The sequence below is a fragment of the Gopherus flavomarginatus genome, chromosome 6 (assembly GCF_025201925.1).
Source record: "Gopherus flavomarginatus isolate rGopFla2 chromosome 6, rGopFla2.mat.asm, whole genome shotgun sequence".
NCBI lineage: Eukaryota > Metazoa > Chordata > Testudines > Testudinidae > Gopherus > Gopherus flavomarginatus.
The window spans coordinates 108,695,089-108,711,628 of record NC_066622.1 but is presented as its reverse complement, the minus strand read 5'-3'; the positions used below and the strand labels follow the sequence as shown (position 1 = coordinate 108,711,628).

The 16,540-nt window shown below is 38.0% G+C and overlaps 1 protein-coding gene across 7 annotated transcripts in view; it reads right to left on the bottom strand.

Annotated features, from left to right (window-relative positions):
- Positions 1 to 16,540, bottom strand: part of CPEB3 (cytoplasmic polyadenylation element binding protein 3) — a 185,309-nt gene that overhangs the window by 167,417 nt on the left and 1,352 nt on the right. For 4 of the 7 annotated variants that reach the window (XM_050959428.1, XM_050959432.1, XM_050959433.1 and 1 more), the window contains exon 2: positions 3,993 to 4,882. In XM_050959428.1, coding sequence (XP_050815385.1) covers positions 3,993 to 4,871 — 879 coding nt within the window. In that variant the 5' untranslated portion in view covers positions 4,872 to 4,882. Of the gene's footprint in view, positions 1 to 3,992; positions 4,883 to 5,081; positions 5,211 to 7,215; positions 7,533 to 16,540 lie in introns of those variants that run through there. The other 3 variants (XM_050959430.1, XM_050959431.1, XM_050959429.1) reach the window with 3 other exon arrangements.

Genomic DNA, 16,540 nt, shown 5'->3' with positions numbered 1-16,540 from the left:
GCATTACTGTATTTCATGGATATACATTAACAGCAATATAGCTGTAGTTCAAAAAGCTATCAATACCTTAAAACATGAAGTACCTTATACATTTAAAAAGATTGATAGCAGCCTCTTCGCTTCTGAAAGAGCAGTCCATTAATCAGCAGATGGAAAAGTTATTATGCTGGAATTGTAACCATGATATAGTGTCTATTCCTTTGCCCTCCATTTCACTTTGGTAAGCAAAGACAGCACAACATATGGCAGAACACTTGCACCTATTAATGAGCGTCACTACTAAATACATGCAAAAATGTTAATTTATGAATTTATAAATTCACTTTAATATTAAATATCAATTGCCAAAATTGAAGATATTTTCTAAATTTAGTTAACAAATTTGTATGTGTCCAATCCAATTCCCATTAAAATCAGTGGGAAGACTCCCTATTGCCACAACCTAACCAACCATTAATCCCCTTGTAAATAATTGTTGCAGTCTCTTTCTTCTAGAAATGATCAACATCAGTCTTTTAGGATGGTATTTTAAAATCAGATATAAAAGTGATAATACCCTGTTCACATTCTTTTAAATATATCACTAGTAGAAATATGTCAGTAAAGCTGGGTTTGATCAAAAACTGGGAAAAACAATTAGATACTTAGATGCGTGTGTGTGTGTGTGTGTGTGTGTGTGTGTGTGTGTGTGTGTGTGTGTGTGTGTGTGTGTGTACACACACACACACGCATCTAATTGTTTTTATTTATACACACATATATACACAATTTATATATACACAAATACACACACACAGATACACACAGCAGAAGCAAAATGTTATGTTATACATATATGTATACAAAATATAACTTGTAATTGTGTATTTTTACATGTATCAAAAGAGCAATGAGGAAAGTAACAGGGTCATCAGAATATTTTGTCTGCTGAAACTGCTCTACTTCTGAGAAATGACTCTTCCACTAATTTGTTAAAATGATACTATTAAGTATTCTGACAATTGTCTTCCTCTATTCCTTCTTTGAATCCCTTCACTATCTTCAGCATATACTAAAAGCTCCCCATCGACACTTTGTAGGCTCTATATATCTGTCCTCACCCCATGTCTGCTCATCTTCTCTTATTCTCTCGTCTTATTTTGTGTGTTTTACTCAGTCCTGTTTCAATTTTTCTTTTTGTTTACATCTTCTTTCAGCTTTCCACCTTTGTTTTATTTATAATAATGCTCCTTATGGTAATAACAACCTTCTCCTTCAAAGCACCTTTTACCTGCCTCTTAAAACTGGTCACAATTCAGATGTTGCCACAACTCCTTTGACTTTTTAATCCTTCAGCTTTGTTGTCTGAACAAAACTGAGTTCCTCGGAGCAATGACCTCGTTCATAATGTTTGTGAAGTGCAAGATACAGCAATCTGACTCAAACAATAAATAGGCAAATATGGGTGTTTAAAACATTGCTTTATATGTTGTATGTCTACAATTTAAAGAATTTCAACATGGGGAAATTACATGAGATAGTAAAAGTAGTTAACTAATGCACTCTAACATATGGATAGAGTGTGTTCAGCAAGATACCATTGTAATCAACAAAAAACCTGACCAAAATAATTAAGGTTAAACAGACTGATGAACCTGCCAGAATTATTTGATAGTACCGATAAGCAAACCTTCATGTGCCAACACATTGCCCAACTTTTCCAAGACAAAATACCAGGCAACAGATGTTAAAATAAACTGACATTACACTACAAAAAAGAAATTGATTTATGCAAACAAACATAAAAACCAGACAATTGTCCAGTTGTCTATATAATCCATGTTATGGTTACAAGATTCCTTCTCCAGCAAATTCTGTGTAGTAATGATGAAAAAACGACTCAGACAGGAATAATTGTTAATCCAGGGGACTACCTCAAGCAAAACTCAAGATTTTGTGTTATAAAAGGTCATTGTGACAAACAGAAAAAAATTTGAGGCTCATATTTCACCTGGCCATAAAAGTAGTCACTGACACATATTTGTTTTTAGTTTAATAGGCTACTAGCAGGTTACAATTCATACTGAAGAAAGTAAATTTTTCTGACCTATGTTACAACACCAAGACTTTCAAAACTGAATTTTAAAAATCTAATTAACTTTTCACTACATATGCTGTCTGCTCCCTGTTTCTGAATGAGAAGCTGAATATATGGCATTTTATAGTAATTTTCACTGTAGGTACTCCTGCACTAGCATAATACTGCTTATGTCTGGGTTGTAAATACTACAGGAGAATGTATATTCATAAAAGACACCCCCATTAGAATTACCATAACTAAAATCACATAAATAGTGCCATTCGTCTTAGATTTTGTAAAATCTTATTTTTAGAGAACTTAAATATGGATTTGGATGCATCTACTAGTCACCTTAGGAATAGATGAAAGCTAGCTAGTGTCAATTAACTTTTCATATTGTTCAGAACATGGTGATGTAACAACTTCAGCAGGGAAAAGAAAGTCTCAAGAGTTGCTTACTCTTTGATGCTATAGAGACAGTGACAGCAGCTCAATAAAACCTGTTCCTCCTCCAGAGAGGGTAGCCAATAAGAAATTAGCAAGTCTCCCTTTAAACAGAATGAAGCAGCAAAATGAAGTCTCAAGGCTCACTGTAACATCGCTATTTGAATGGCAGAAAGTGCAAAGGAATGCATATTTCTTAGCCTAGTAATATCCATTAAAGCTGATCAGCTTTTTTTACTTATTTCCTACATTTCTAACACAAAGTATCAATCTAAACATCCTTCCTATTATTACGAATAATATGTTAAAGACTTATCAGTTTGTAACTTCTGAGAAAGTGTCTCTCTAAAGCAAAAGCATACATATCACTTAATATTGTAAAACAGAAGCATTCCAATTGACCTGAGACTGGAAATAACTGGCACAAACACGTATTCTTTTCATCTCATGCAGATACACGTGAGAGTGCCTACCCTAATTTATTCCACTTTAAAAAGGTATTTAACACCAAGACAAGCCTCACTCAACATTAAAATTGCAGAGCTTCTATTTCCCTCAGTTTCGATTGTAATTTATCTGCCTTGTCATCTTAGATACCAAACTGGTGAAGGACACTGCAGCTTTAAATATTTCAGAGCTATGTAGCTAGTAAATAGACTCCATTGCAATATGGCTCTGAAGGTCGTGTCCTATTGTCTCTTTTCTCTGCAAATATACTGAACTGCATAACATGGTTTATTTTACAAAATAATAAATACTGCCCTACCATTTCTAAATCATGTCAATTTGAATAGAGATCTCCTTATTAGAAAAAATAGATACAGCACTCCTTCTGTATACACCTATGCTGCCTCTAGATGTACCAAAAACCTACACCCTGGATGCAATACTGGATTACACATTTGATAAGTTTCAGCATTTGATTGCATACATTATGTAAATACAGTCCTTCTTAAACCACAGCTCAACAATAAGTATTAAACGTCTTTAATGGTGAAAAGTAATTAGCTGCATGTCAGGTTCAGAAGCATCTTTGTTTAAAGTTAGCCTTCTAGTTAGAAATCTGAAGCCAGCTATTATACATAATAATAGCCCCATATTCCTCACCATTTAACTTAATTTAGGATTTTTGCAAGTACTATACAAGTTAAATACACACACTGATCATCCACAGGAATGGAATATAAAAATCTATAAAAACTATGTTCTCTGAAATCAATCAGCTTTCTAATGTTAAAAGCCCTTGCAGTAATTTTAAAAAGTTAAATTAGAAGAAAAATAGGGCTATTGTCCATACTCAAGATTTTGGATCTGGGTGTGCAATTTCTGAGAGAAGCCAGTATGATTTCAGAAGAGGTGAATACTCATGAGCTATGAGGAAGGTGAAAATGACATGTTGCTTTCTAGATGAGATTTTGGTGCAGAGTACACCTTAAAACAAAACATCAAGATATCTGTCACCAGTGCAAAAGGTGCATTAAGACATTACCTGAAAAGGCAACAGACTGTTGCCATTGTCGGTCCTGAAGGCATTGTCCTCCATCCAGGATTTGGGGGTTAAGGGTGGAGCCCGTGGGAACTTCGGAGGGGCAATGACATTGCTGGAGAAAGGTTTTTTGAGGGGTGAAATAGGATTGAGGGGGGAAGGCACCCCAACCCCCACTCCTACCCCAACCCCCACTCCTACTGCCCTTCGAGGGTCCCTGCCAGCTTGCAACCCACCCCAGGGGTTGGAAGGTGTACTCCAGGCTGCGTTTTGGTGATTATTCCAGCTGGAGGAGGAAGAGGAAGAGGCAGAGGAGGAAGACGGTTTGCTGGTCATAATGGGCTGATGACTGTAAGCAGCATTTCTCTGGGCAAAAGGTGCCTGATTGGGACTCACAGGTGATCTTCTTTGCTGCTGCTGCTGGGCTTGCTGCTGCTGATGGTGGTGGTGCTGAGTCTGAGCTAGGCCGATCTGGGGAGAGAAAGTGCCACCAAACACAGGGTTGACATGGTGAGGGAAATTCTGGAAAAGCATTGTGCCATTGACTGGGGTAATCCCTTGGAAAAAGCTATCATCCACTGTGTTTGTGGTCCCTGTAGACCAGGTGCTGCCGAAGGACGGGGACAAGGAGGTGCCGGGTGTAGGTTCCTGCTGAGGCTGGTGAAAACTCAAGCCAGGCAAGATGGGGGACTCCATCTGCATCTTCTCCTTACTATTTTGGACAGAAGTTGCTGTGCCGATACTAGTCACTGGGCTGCTGTCCTCCGGTTTAGACGTCTCTGATGAGATGGGTGTAGAAGGGGTTTCTGCTGCGTTTGGATCTTGCTGCTGCTGCTGCCGGGGCTGGGCTTTGCTTTTGTCCATCAGTAAATCATCCTGCATGGTTTGTGCAGCTGAAACAGTGGTGGAGGGTTAGGGGGGAAAAACACAAAGACAGGTTATTATTCTCATTCATACCACTAGCCGCACTGCTTTGGTATTTTCCTTGCTAAAATCCCGTGCCATTGCTAGTTGCAAGGCAAATCCGTAATTCCCCCTCCTCCCCCATTTAGGAGTATGCAATGTTTAACCAGTGTGATCGTGCTAGCTTGCCTTCAAATATATTTTAAGAGGCTTCACCCTTTCTGATGCTTTGATTCCTTTCAATCTAAATGAGAGATGTGCTTATAGGGCAGAGATATACAGCAATTTCGCCACGTCTCTTTTCTCTTACACCGGAACTCAGAGCTCTCACCCTGCAATGAGAAACTGATTCTGGTTCCTGTTTTTCCAAGCACCCTCCTCCTCCTCCTCCCCCCCAATTATTTGCATACGTCAATAAATACTGCTGCGTCCTTCAGCAAGGTTAAAAAGACACCAGCTTTTACTCTCCTCCACCCCCTTCCATACGACGAGACCTTTAAAGGAGCAGGATGCCCATTTCCCTTAATTAACAAACAGGTTGTCAATTATTCCATTTAACACCACAGAACATGCTCAGAATCTTGAGCTGATAACAGAAGACGTTCTGAGCTGCACATCATTTACTGGCCTTTTCTTTCCTGACAGTTTACTGTTTGGCCAGATGCATAAGCATCAACTCTGATTGAAAAACAAAACAAGGTTGTATTTGCCTCTGATGACCTTAAGATTTTTCACTTCTCTATAAAACAGGGTTTTTGCATCCTAGGACAGTCCCTTCCTTGCGTATATCTGATACACTCACTAAAGACAGGACTATATATGTGAAATCATCTGCAGAATAGAATACTTTTAAGATCTCAGGCCAAAATTATAAGCAGAGATTAGAGTTAGTATTTTAAATACTAAAGTCTCTGTTCCTTTCAGCACAAAATTAAAGTGAGGCGAATCAAAACATTTAATTTATACACACACACACACTTTAAAAACCACCTTTCTTCCATATGAAATAGACTGAATGATTTAAAGATGCAATTTACAAGTCAATCACAAAATATAAACAAGTTAAAACCTTATAAAATTAAATTTATGTAGTGTGAGCAAGTCCTATACCTATTAGAAAGGTATTTCTTATAAAATACATTAGGTCAAATAATACAAATGTTAACCTTATTTTAAAACTCAGTACCAAAGTAAGGTATACGCATTCGCTACTCCTCGACCTCTGCAAGAAACTATCAGAGCAACCACCCCCAAATTTAGCAGACGTATTTACAATTAAAAAGGCCACACACAAAAAAAGTTCGTGACAATATTTTAAATAAGCCTATTAATTTATGACTAATTTTAATCAAGTAGCCTTTTATCGACATGGCATCTCCGAACACCTAAGCACGTTTTTTAATTGTTCTAACCATATGGCGTTTCTATTTCTAAAAATCACTTGACTTGTAGATTGCTATTTAATTGCAGCAAAATAACGTGATGTCATATTAAACAGCTGGTTAGGAAAGGTGTCAAGGAGCGTGAAGATAAAGTTTAATTTCTTATATTAGCCATTTTTATATGATCCATGGCTTTCGTTTAAGATTGCACTTTACAAAGATTATTTAAATACTAGCTGTTTCCATCTAGTTCATACACACGCTTTTGCTTTAGAGATAATTGACAGGGCAGGTTCTGCTCCCAGTTATGTTACGTTTTCTGTTTATTTTATTCTCTATTCAAATAAGCAAGTGCAACTATTATGACTTTAACAGTCCATATAGTGAAATAGCATTAAGCCAAATTCCTAAGAAGAAAGGAGTAAACTATTGCATCTGTATCACGCAGCTCTGCTGCTGCTGCTGCTGGGTGGTGGGGGGACGGTTTGCAGGAAACCTTTCGAGGCAGTTTAAAGCCGTACTGCAGCAAGCCATAATATCCCAGGCTTCGTGTAGCTTTCCATTAGCTGAATTTCTATCAAAATCACCATAACTGTTAGAACTATACAAAATTGCTGGGGATTCCATAGGAGAAAGGGAAAAACCAGACAACACCTATAATCCTTCCTTGCTTTTTGATGCACCCATTTAGAAAGTTATGTTCTACCAAAAAAAAAAATTGAAAGGTTAAAATCCTGCCTTCAGTAAAGTGTACTTGATTCACTAACTCACCAAGTAATCGTACAGTGGCTACCCCAGCAGTTGTTTCAGATACATATCTTGACTTAGTTATTTGTAAATTAACTTTACCGTGAGGATAGTAATCCACATCTGTTTTCCATTAGTCCTTAAAGGTAAAATTTCAGCACAAATTCAACCCTCTTGTCAAGGTCAAGACCTACCTTTAATGAATGAAGCCAGTCTGAATGGAGAAACACTGGATAATAAATGACTTTGAAAGACGGGCCAACCAATGTCTAATATTTGGGCTAATACGCGGTGCCTCTTGATTATTGCTGGTATAAGTATTTGTGCAAATTTACAGTCCAGTATAGCAAATCTATATCCCCATAACAATACCAGCTCCGTTCGTATGCAGTAACCCAAGCAGTCAACGCAGAAATTCCTTAGGAACAGTTATCTCTGAGTGTTCTGTATTTAAAGATCAATACAATGACAGTATTTATTTTCTTCTTTCGGGTTTGCTATATAACAAATAGGCGACCGCTCTGGCAAGAGCACTTTGACAACTGCAAGCTTATGGCGCATGCTCACCCACGGAACTATGGGGATTGAAGTCTTTTCCACAGACTGCTATTGATTTCTGCAGGTTGTGAGAACTACAGTACTGAAAGGAGGCGAGATCAAATACATCCATTCTCCAGGGGGAAGTCGTTGGAACCCGGATTACATTTAAAATTAATGCAGTCCAAAATCATTAGCTTTCAGAAGAAAAACTGGTGGGATACATTGATCTGGAAATCGAAATTACAAGCAAAGCCTCCAGCAGTCTGACAGATGTGTAAATCAATCAAATACAGCTACCCAAAATAATAAGTTAAATGTTAGTCACTAGCTAGTTAATTAAACTATTCTAGTGCAAAATCACAATCTGACTTCCACTATGAAGAGATAAGACAACTTTTTAATATTAGTTACTATGTTTCTTAGCTGAAGTAAATGTTTTATATTGCAGTCTCAATATTCTTGATAAAATATAGTCTTACATCATCTGGGTATAACTTAGGTTTTGTGAGATTTTAAAAGTAAATTAAGATCAACATCTACATATTATGGTTACTGGTGCTATATAAACCCCCCAGGTAGATTCCCACAGGAGAAAGTCATCAACATTGAGTTTATGTTACTAGACAGAATATCCTATCAATGCAAGCTACAAAAAAGAGGGTAAATAAGCAGTTAAGTAATTTAACACTCCATCTGCACATCAGTCAGCAGTTCCTCCTCCATTACCTCCCTTCTATTACCCACATCTCTCCAGCTCCTCTTCAGAGATCAATATGCATCCTCAAACCATATTAATTGATTATATGTTCCGGTATTTCCATTATTAATATAACACTATTGTGACGTTCATAAATTACATTCTGTTTAGTTCTGTATGTTGTATTCCTGTATAATTGAGATGATGTGTCAGATTGGAAATGTTGGCTACAATATATTATCCTACAGTGTCAGGAAAAGTTACATTAACATGTGATCATTGTTAATAATTAGTTTTCATTACAAAATTTAAATCTGCATTGTGTGAACATTAGTGTGTATGGCTGCACACTGGTTGTTCAACAGAGGCTGGAGATATATGAGCAATCGTTGGAAGAGAGACAGTTAAACCTAAGAAGGAGAAATTAGTAGAATTGCAGGTGAGGCGTCAAGTGACTTAACTGCTTATTTCTTTGCTTTTTACAGTTTGAGTTGGTGGGCTATGCAGTCTAGGAACTGTAAGTCCAAGCCGTAAAGACCAGTTTTTCAGCATCTGTTCCTAGACTCTGCTGCCACTCTGATTGCACAAATGGGCCAGGAAGCTGCTTTAGTAGGGCATCTGAGGATTCTTTTGAACAAGGAATCTGACTAGCATAGAACTGGTTATACTGACTCTATGTCACTCCACCATCAAATGGGCAGAGTGCCAGAGCAAAAAAGGATATGGCCAGAGCAGTGTTACTGCCTCTGGGGAGCTGTTCCAAGACAACTCAAGCAAGAGCAAACTCTAGAGTGGTTTAACTTGCACTGGGAGCTAAAATGGCCCCCTGCAACCTTGAGGACTGATGGAGCAGAGCCCTGATACACCTGACTGGGCCAAAACTTTTTTTGTGTTAATTTCCAAGCTTTTAAAATAATTATATACATTGCTCCTATTTCCACAGATAGCAGTCAGGATTTATCCGTATTATCCCTTGTATGTCCCTGAATATCGGCAACAACTGCAATACATTATCTACCAATACACCTTCTTCTCCATCAGATGTCTGGAGAGCTGCACTCCTCTCATATCTTCTGATGGCCCAATCAGCCCCTGTCATCCCATCCACTTCCTGCACCCCACCAAATCCTCATGACAATAAAAGTTCAGAAGTGTGAAGTTCACAACATTTTGGACTCTATTCAGGAGAAAGCCACCACGGCAGCTTCTAGCTCATGGAAATGTTCCTAAATTGAAATAACTGATATAATCTTCTCTAGTAGCCATGGAATTCTGCCTTAGATATTTTGTAAGGATTCCCATTCGAAGTCTGATGTCAGGCAGCCCAGTCAACATATGTATGACCTGAAAGTGAAAGTTCCATTTTGAAGAGGCAGCAGCCTAAACCCATTCAGGTCTCTCATGATGACAGCTTCACTCTGCAGGTCAGCCAAGAAGATGGAGGAGGAGGGTCCAGGCAACCTGAATATTATCTATGTCCCCTTCCCAGATACAGTAATCAGGAAAAGTAGGGAAAGCCCACCATAAGATGATGACAGAATCTGGGTGCCGAAGGTCCCTCTCCCAATAAAAGGATCATTAGGGTGAAAAAATAAACAGGACCTAATTTTGCAATATTTTATTATGAGAAAAGTGCCTTCTTGATCTCAGTCAGTTTATACCTTGTATTTAATGCAATTTATTCCCACCTTTGTAATTTGATCCTAGCTATGTAACTACAGATACTTCTCGTATTTATATACAAAGGCATTTTAGCTTACTAAAGCTAGTAGAAATATAATAATATATTATGGGGCACTGAGTTTTGTTGAATAGAAAAATCTAAATTAAAAATAAACTTAAAATGAATCTGGTGCCATATGTCTTAATTATGGGACAAAGTACGTATGAATGACTGAATGACCTCCTCCGTTAGGTGTTATTTTAAGTATTACTTTTGCTGAATTATTTCCCCTTTGTGAATATTAAATGTTAACTGCTTTCATATTTCCCAGTTACTTAGCTGTGTTAGATCTCCCAAAATTTCTTGATTCTTCCTACCTTTGACTAAACAAAATGATTCCACTAGAATATGTTCACTTTGCTATTCAGCCCCTCTTCTGGGTCCTTATTAGAAGTTATACTGGTCACTGTTCATTACTGATCCCTAAATATTCCTTTATTATCTAACAGAAGTACTTTATCAAAGTGTCTTTTTAAAGTCAAAATAAGTTTGTTACAAAGTAATTTAATTTTCTACTACCTGTATTGTCTTAGTGTACGCTGTCAACTTAAAAACCATAGGGCCTAACTGGGGGCTCAGTCAGTGCTGCCATTTTTTTTTTTAAATAAAGATTCTCGATTTTTTATTTTGACTTCCAGTTTCAAATTTTGCCCTTAGCCAAAATAGCTGCCATCTTCAATTACTGTCTCTAGGACAGAAGCCACGGGCTATCCTCAGTAAGATGGCAGTCATCTCTATCTTCTGTAGGGGATAGTGAGTCTGCTCCCAGAAAAGAGGGACACAGTTTCCTGTTATTTCCAATTGGGCTGAAGCATGGCTGCCCTGAGGGAAGAAGATGGGCCTCCAATCACCAACTGAGGGCTGAAGAGGGACAGAATGTGGAGGCGCAGTGAATGGGGCTCTGGCAGCAGCAGGGAAGAGGACCGTGCTAGGAAACAGGATGGGAAACTGAGTGGTCAGAGGAATGTGAGGGGAGCCAGAAGCAAACTGAGGAGGTTTGTAGTGGAATATGGGATGGCAGAGAGGAAAATGCAATGAGTAGGAGATAGTGAGAGGAGAGGAAGGGAAATGCATGTGTCTGGGGGGACTACTGTACACAGAGACAGGCAGAGGCAGGGCCAGATTAACCTTGTGGGCCTGGCACCAAACATATTTGTGGGCCCCTAGGGAAGCAACGGAGCATGGCATGAGGGGGTCAGTCCCCAGAGCAAGGAAGCAGAGACTGCCAGGAGCTGGAGATGCACTGGGGTCCAGCCAGGGGATAGAGAAGCCAGCAGTGGGCCCAGGGGTAGATGAGCCCTTGGCTGGCCAGCGGGCAGGCTGAGAGGAGCAAGTGGTGGGAGGGAGGGAGCCAGCGGGGTCTCAGGGCACAGTGCAAGCAGAGCAGACCAGGGCCTTTTCTGAGCATGGGCCCAGCTCCATGGCACCACTGGCACCATTGTAAACCTGGTACTGGGTGGAGGCGTATGGCGGAAACATGTGACTGTGGGTAGCTGCCTATCCTGTCTTGTTAGGGAGGGAGATAGAGGAGGTTACAATAAAAGCTCCCCATGTCAGGGAAAGGAGAAGGCAAGTTCCTACTTTGCAGTGAACATGGAAACTGCATTTTTGTATGTACTTGAGATTGAAGATGGACCCAGGTTGATCACACACAAATTGGGGATGGGAGCTTCCTCATAAAAGACATGGTGGTGATGGTGAAATTAGACAACAGGCAAAACCCACAATTTTTAAACATTATATTTTGGGTTCTGCCTCATGATTTTCAAATACTTGGGTTCTACAATGCAGTGATACACACACTGCAAAGTGTTGTGCATCTCAGAATGCAGGCTTTAGGCAGCTGTGTCACATCTGCCCACATCTCAAGTGACAAAGCAAGGAAGAACCCTTCCTCAAAGACTATTGTTCAGCTGAGATTGGAATCAGGTGATCATGGGTCCCAGTTTCACCTTTTCTCCTGAGTGCTGTTCACAAGCCTTACTACTATGATGACCTCGTCTCTCTACCCTAAAAGCTAGGCAACTAATATTTCCCTAATTTTTCAAACAAGGTAATTGAGAAGTTGCACAAATCACGTCAAGACTGAGCTGTGAACAGAGCCCAGGTCACAAGTCTTGTTCTGCTGCCTTTCAGAAGGGGAATGCATCAAATCTATTTACTTGACTAATTGGTCTGTAACCATTGCTCTAACCACTAGACCACATACAGATCATGATGAGAACCCAGTAATTCTGATACCCAGCATTCCTCTACAGTCTCACAAAATATTTGTTAAACTAATTGACAGCAAGCCTCATTCTTGAAGGTGTAACATTTGAATTACTAGGACACTGAATGCTCTCTAAGGACATTGCTAAGGAACTACAGTCTTATCTGTAGGTCACCATTTTTAATTTAGCCCTGCTCTGCTCCCTATTGAAAGTTGTTCCCATGTAACTGACATTTTGGTGACCCCCTAAATTTTTTTTTTGCCAAAAGCTTGTTTTCACTACATCTGAATTTGGACCAAATTTGAGTGGTCATTGTTCCTCTTTCAAATAAAACTTAAGGGATTTACAAGTCATGATTTACTGCTATTGAAGTTCTGCTATGTCATCATGTTTTGTATCTATCATATTATACAGACTTCATTATGGATGTGTTAATAGTGTTATCATTAAGGTTACACTGAGCTTTTTCAAGTGCCATTTTAATTATTGTATTAGGTATGACAAGTAAATTTGTTCATTATTTTAGCAGTTAAAAATTACTCCTTTCTGAAATGTAAAAAAAAAAAAAAAAAAAAACCAATGTTTTGGACTCCTTATTCATGGCTTTGCTTTTACATTTAAATCTGTAAGTAAACGTAGAGTTAAACAAAATGTCAAGCATAGATAGTTTTTTTCCAATAAAAAGTTATGAGAATTATCTATTGAAATGGCTTTTATTAATGTTAGAAAAGACAACAGAGAAAATATTTATGAAAACAATTGGGAGGCAGCCCATATAGACCCTCAACTCTGGAAAAATCTGCAGAGTATGAAGTAATCTTTACCTTATTCAGCTACTTGACATTTTAAATATATGCAAGGAAATCTGCTCTGAATTGAGCCAATTAAGTGTTTAATATTTTAAACACCTAAAATGCTCCATGGATTTAGACTCCAATTCTGCAAATGTATCCGCCAAGGCAGACACTTGTTGCCATTCAGAGATCCATTGAAGTCAATGACCTCTGTGCAAGTGCAGAAGTCCAAAACATGGATACTTTTGCAAGATCAGGGTCTATGCTATGAGCAGTTTTCCTTGTATGTCCTCCCAAACTAGGCTGAGATCTAAGAGTTTTCCTAGCCTCTGCTCATTTATTGAAGCAGAAGATTGGAAAAATTTATATCATATGCTTGGTAAGAGCTTTAGAGAAATATATTCATCTGGTGCACAGGTTTTTTTACATGAACCTGTAGGAGCCTGGTATTGCAGAAAACTTATGCACTCAAGTAATTTCCTATGCTAAATAATTTAAGAACTTTCAAGACTGCTAATGTTTAAAAGCAAGGACATTCTCACATTAAAATGTGTTAACTTTAAGTTCAGATTGCTGACATAATATAAAACTCTTATGAAAAACACAACTACAAATTTACCATTAAATAAATATTTAAAAGAGATTCGTAAAGACAATTTATACAAATATTCTGTTCTTACTGTTCACACATACCATTCACTGAAATACTGACGTGCAAGTTCCTTCCAACAACCTTAACTCTGACACACAAAATAGGTTTGCAGACTTTCAATATATACATCACAAATTAAATTTTACATATTCAAATATATATACACAGAGAAAGAGAGAGGTGGTATGTATATTGAATGGCATATAGTATAGAAAGCTCATGAGGAAGGTCTTGCTATTTTTCAAAGAGGTCAAAAAGGAACGGGAAAACTATGACACTAGAAAGTTGTATTGCCTTAACTATAACAGGACAGGTTTCAGAGTGGTAGCTGTGTTAGTCTGTATCAGCAAAAACAAGAAGGAGTATTTGTGGCACCTTAGAGACTAACAAATTTATTGGAGCTTAAGCTTTCGTGGGCTAAAACCCACTTCATCAGATGCATGGAGTGGAAAATACAATGGGCAGGTATAAAAATACAGTACATGAAAAGATAGGAGTTGCCTTACCAAGGGGGAGTGGTCAGTGCTAACGAGACAATTCAGTTAAGGTGGAAGTGGACTATTCTCAACAGTAGAATACCAAGGGAGGAAAAATCACTTTTGTAGTGGGCCAATGTAAGAAGAGTGGCCCATTTCAAACAGTTGACAAGAAGGTGTGAGTAACAGTAGGGAGAAATTAGTTTTTGTAGTGACCCATCTACTCTCAGTCTTTATTCAGGCTTAATTTGATGGTGTCCAGTTAGCAAGTGAATTCCAGTTCTGCAGTTTCTCATTGGAATCTGTTTTTGAAGTTTTTTTTGTTGAAGAATTGCAACTCTTAAGTCTGTTAGAGTGTCCAGAGAGATTAAAGTGTTCTTCGGCTGTTTTTTTTAATGTTATAATTCTTGATATATCTAAGCTGCCACAAGTACTCCTCATTGTTATAACAGGACAGTTACATAGTATAATCCCCCTAGTGTGAATGAAGTTATATTGGTATAAGTGCTTTATACCAGTATAACTATTCCCACATACAGGAAGGTGAATAAGCTATATTAGTATAAGTATAAGTATACCTTTACACCAGTGTAACTACAGACACATTAAAAGCGACAAAGCGTCCTGTGGCACCTTATAGACTAACAGACGTATTGTAGCATAAGCTTTCATGGGTGAATACCACTTCGTTGGATGCATCCACAAAAGCTTATGCTCCAATAAATCTGTTAGTCTATAAGGTGCCACAGGACTCTGTCGCTTTTTACATATTCAGACTAACATGGCTACTCCTCTGATATACTACATACACATTGGGGCTTGTACCACTTAAAAAAAAAATCACATCCCTAAGACAATGGGTCCTTCACAGTCCTTATAATCTATGAATACCTTGCCCTTTGATAAAGCTTTTCCACCATAGTCAGAATGACATTTAGTGTGATTATCACCAGATAAAAACGAACAAACAAACCACACATTATCCCATCAGAATTTCCTATACCCAGGAAGGGAAAAGAGTCAAAAATTCCACAAAGTCCCCTAGGACCTTTGCTATGCCAGTCAATCTCTACAGTGATAAGTACTAGTGCAAAATCATAACAGAAATAAGTTTTGGTAAGTGAAATTTTATTTATCCTCTTTTTTTCATACTTCTGTAACAATTGTCTTATCACTTTCTCCCAAGCTTACACATATTAGATAACTGTTCTGAACTCCTATAAATATTGCTAGCTACTTTAGATTCCATAGTGAATTTACTGGAAGAAATGATGTAAGCTAAAATTCAGTAGGGTGCATACAAAACCTTCAGATAAAAGGGGGCCTCAAGCTTAGAGAAATTTATTTAAGGTGTTTGTTGACAAGGATAAACAGACCGTAGTACAGACAATTGGTAGTAATCCAAAGATCTCCTTTTTACATAAAATAAATCTGTTTAGTTTGGGAGACACCAAAGAATCAGCTTATAGACCCTTCTCAAAGAGTCCTGTTCTGTGCATTGTGAAGTGATCAATGGGGACAGAAGCTAGTAACCTTAATGTGTGGGCCTTGGACAATTGTTTTCAGATTTACCCTACCAGGCTAGATTTATGGACTAGATTACCAAGGAAGTGGAGGATAGGACTGATGTGGAAGCACTTTTCACATCAATAAAATATTACTGAAATGACATTCATTAACAGAGCTGTGTGGGAAAACTTGGCCCCTGAGCCTGTAAACATTTAAATACATGTGTAACTTTACTAGTTAAACATGTCCACTGAAGTTAAAGGGACTACTCACATGAGTAAAGTTATGCAAGTATTTTAAATGTTTGCCATATCATAGCCTTAAACAATATCTATACACACTACAGCTAGCACTTTAACTTTTTTTAATTAATTCAAATTAATGTTAGGAAGTGTTATTACCACAGAACTAGAAGTTAAAATAAACAATTAATATCAATGAAGTAATACAACTGATAGTGTGTTGGCCTTTGACCTGTACCCTAGCATCCTTAGCTAAATTTGTAGGTGACAGAGCTATGTAATTTATAAAGAAGCCCACAATATGAAAGAACTTACAAGATGCTTGGGATGCTCCTGTGACAGGAGCTTTTATCTTTATCTCTAATTTATGTATTAGTTAAACTTTAGGTTTACTAAAATTGTTATGTTCTTAGAGTTTGTGACAAGCACAATAAAAGATTAAATAAAATTCACTGTCCCTCCTCCCCTTCAGCCCCAGCTGTGCAGTGTCGAATTCCTATCAAGAAGTTGCCATTTTGCCACAATCTCCCAGAAGTGCCTGCATTGTGGTGTAGTTGTATGTTTACAATTTGAGAAGTGCTTTGGTAAAATATTAAGACACTATTACTATATATTATAGCCACAAAATAACAAGACAATCACGTGGCCCAGGTACCAGTCACTGTTGGTCATT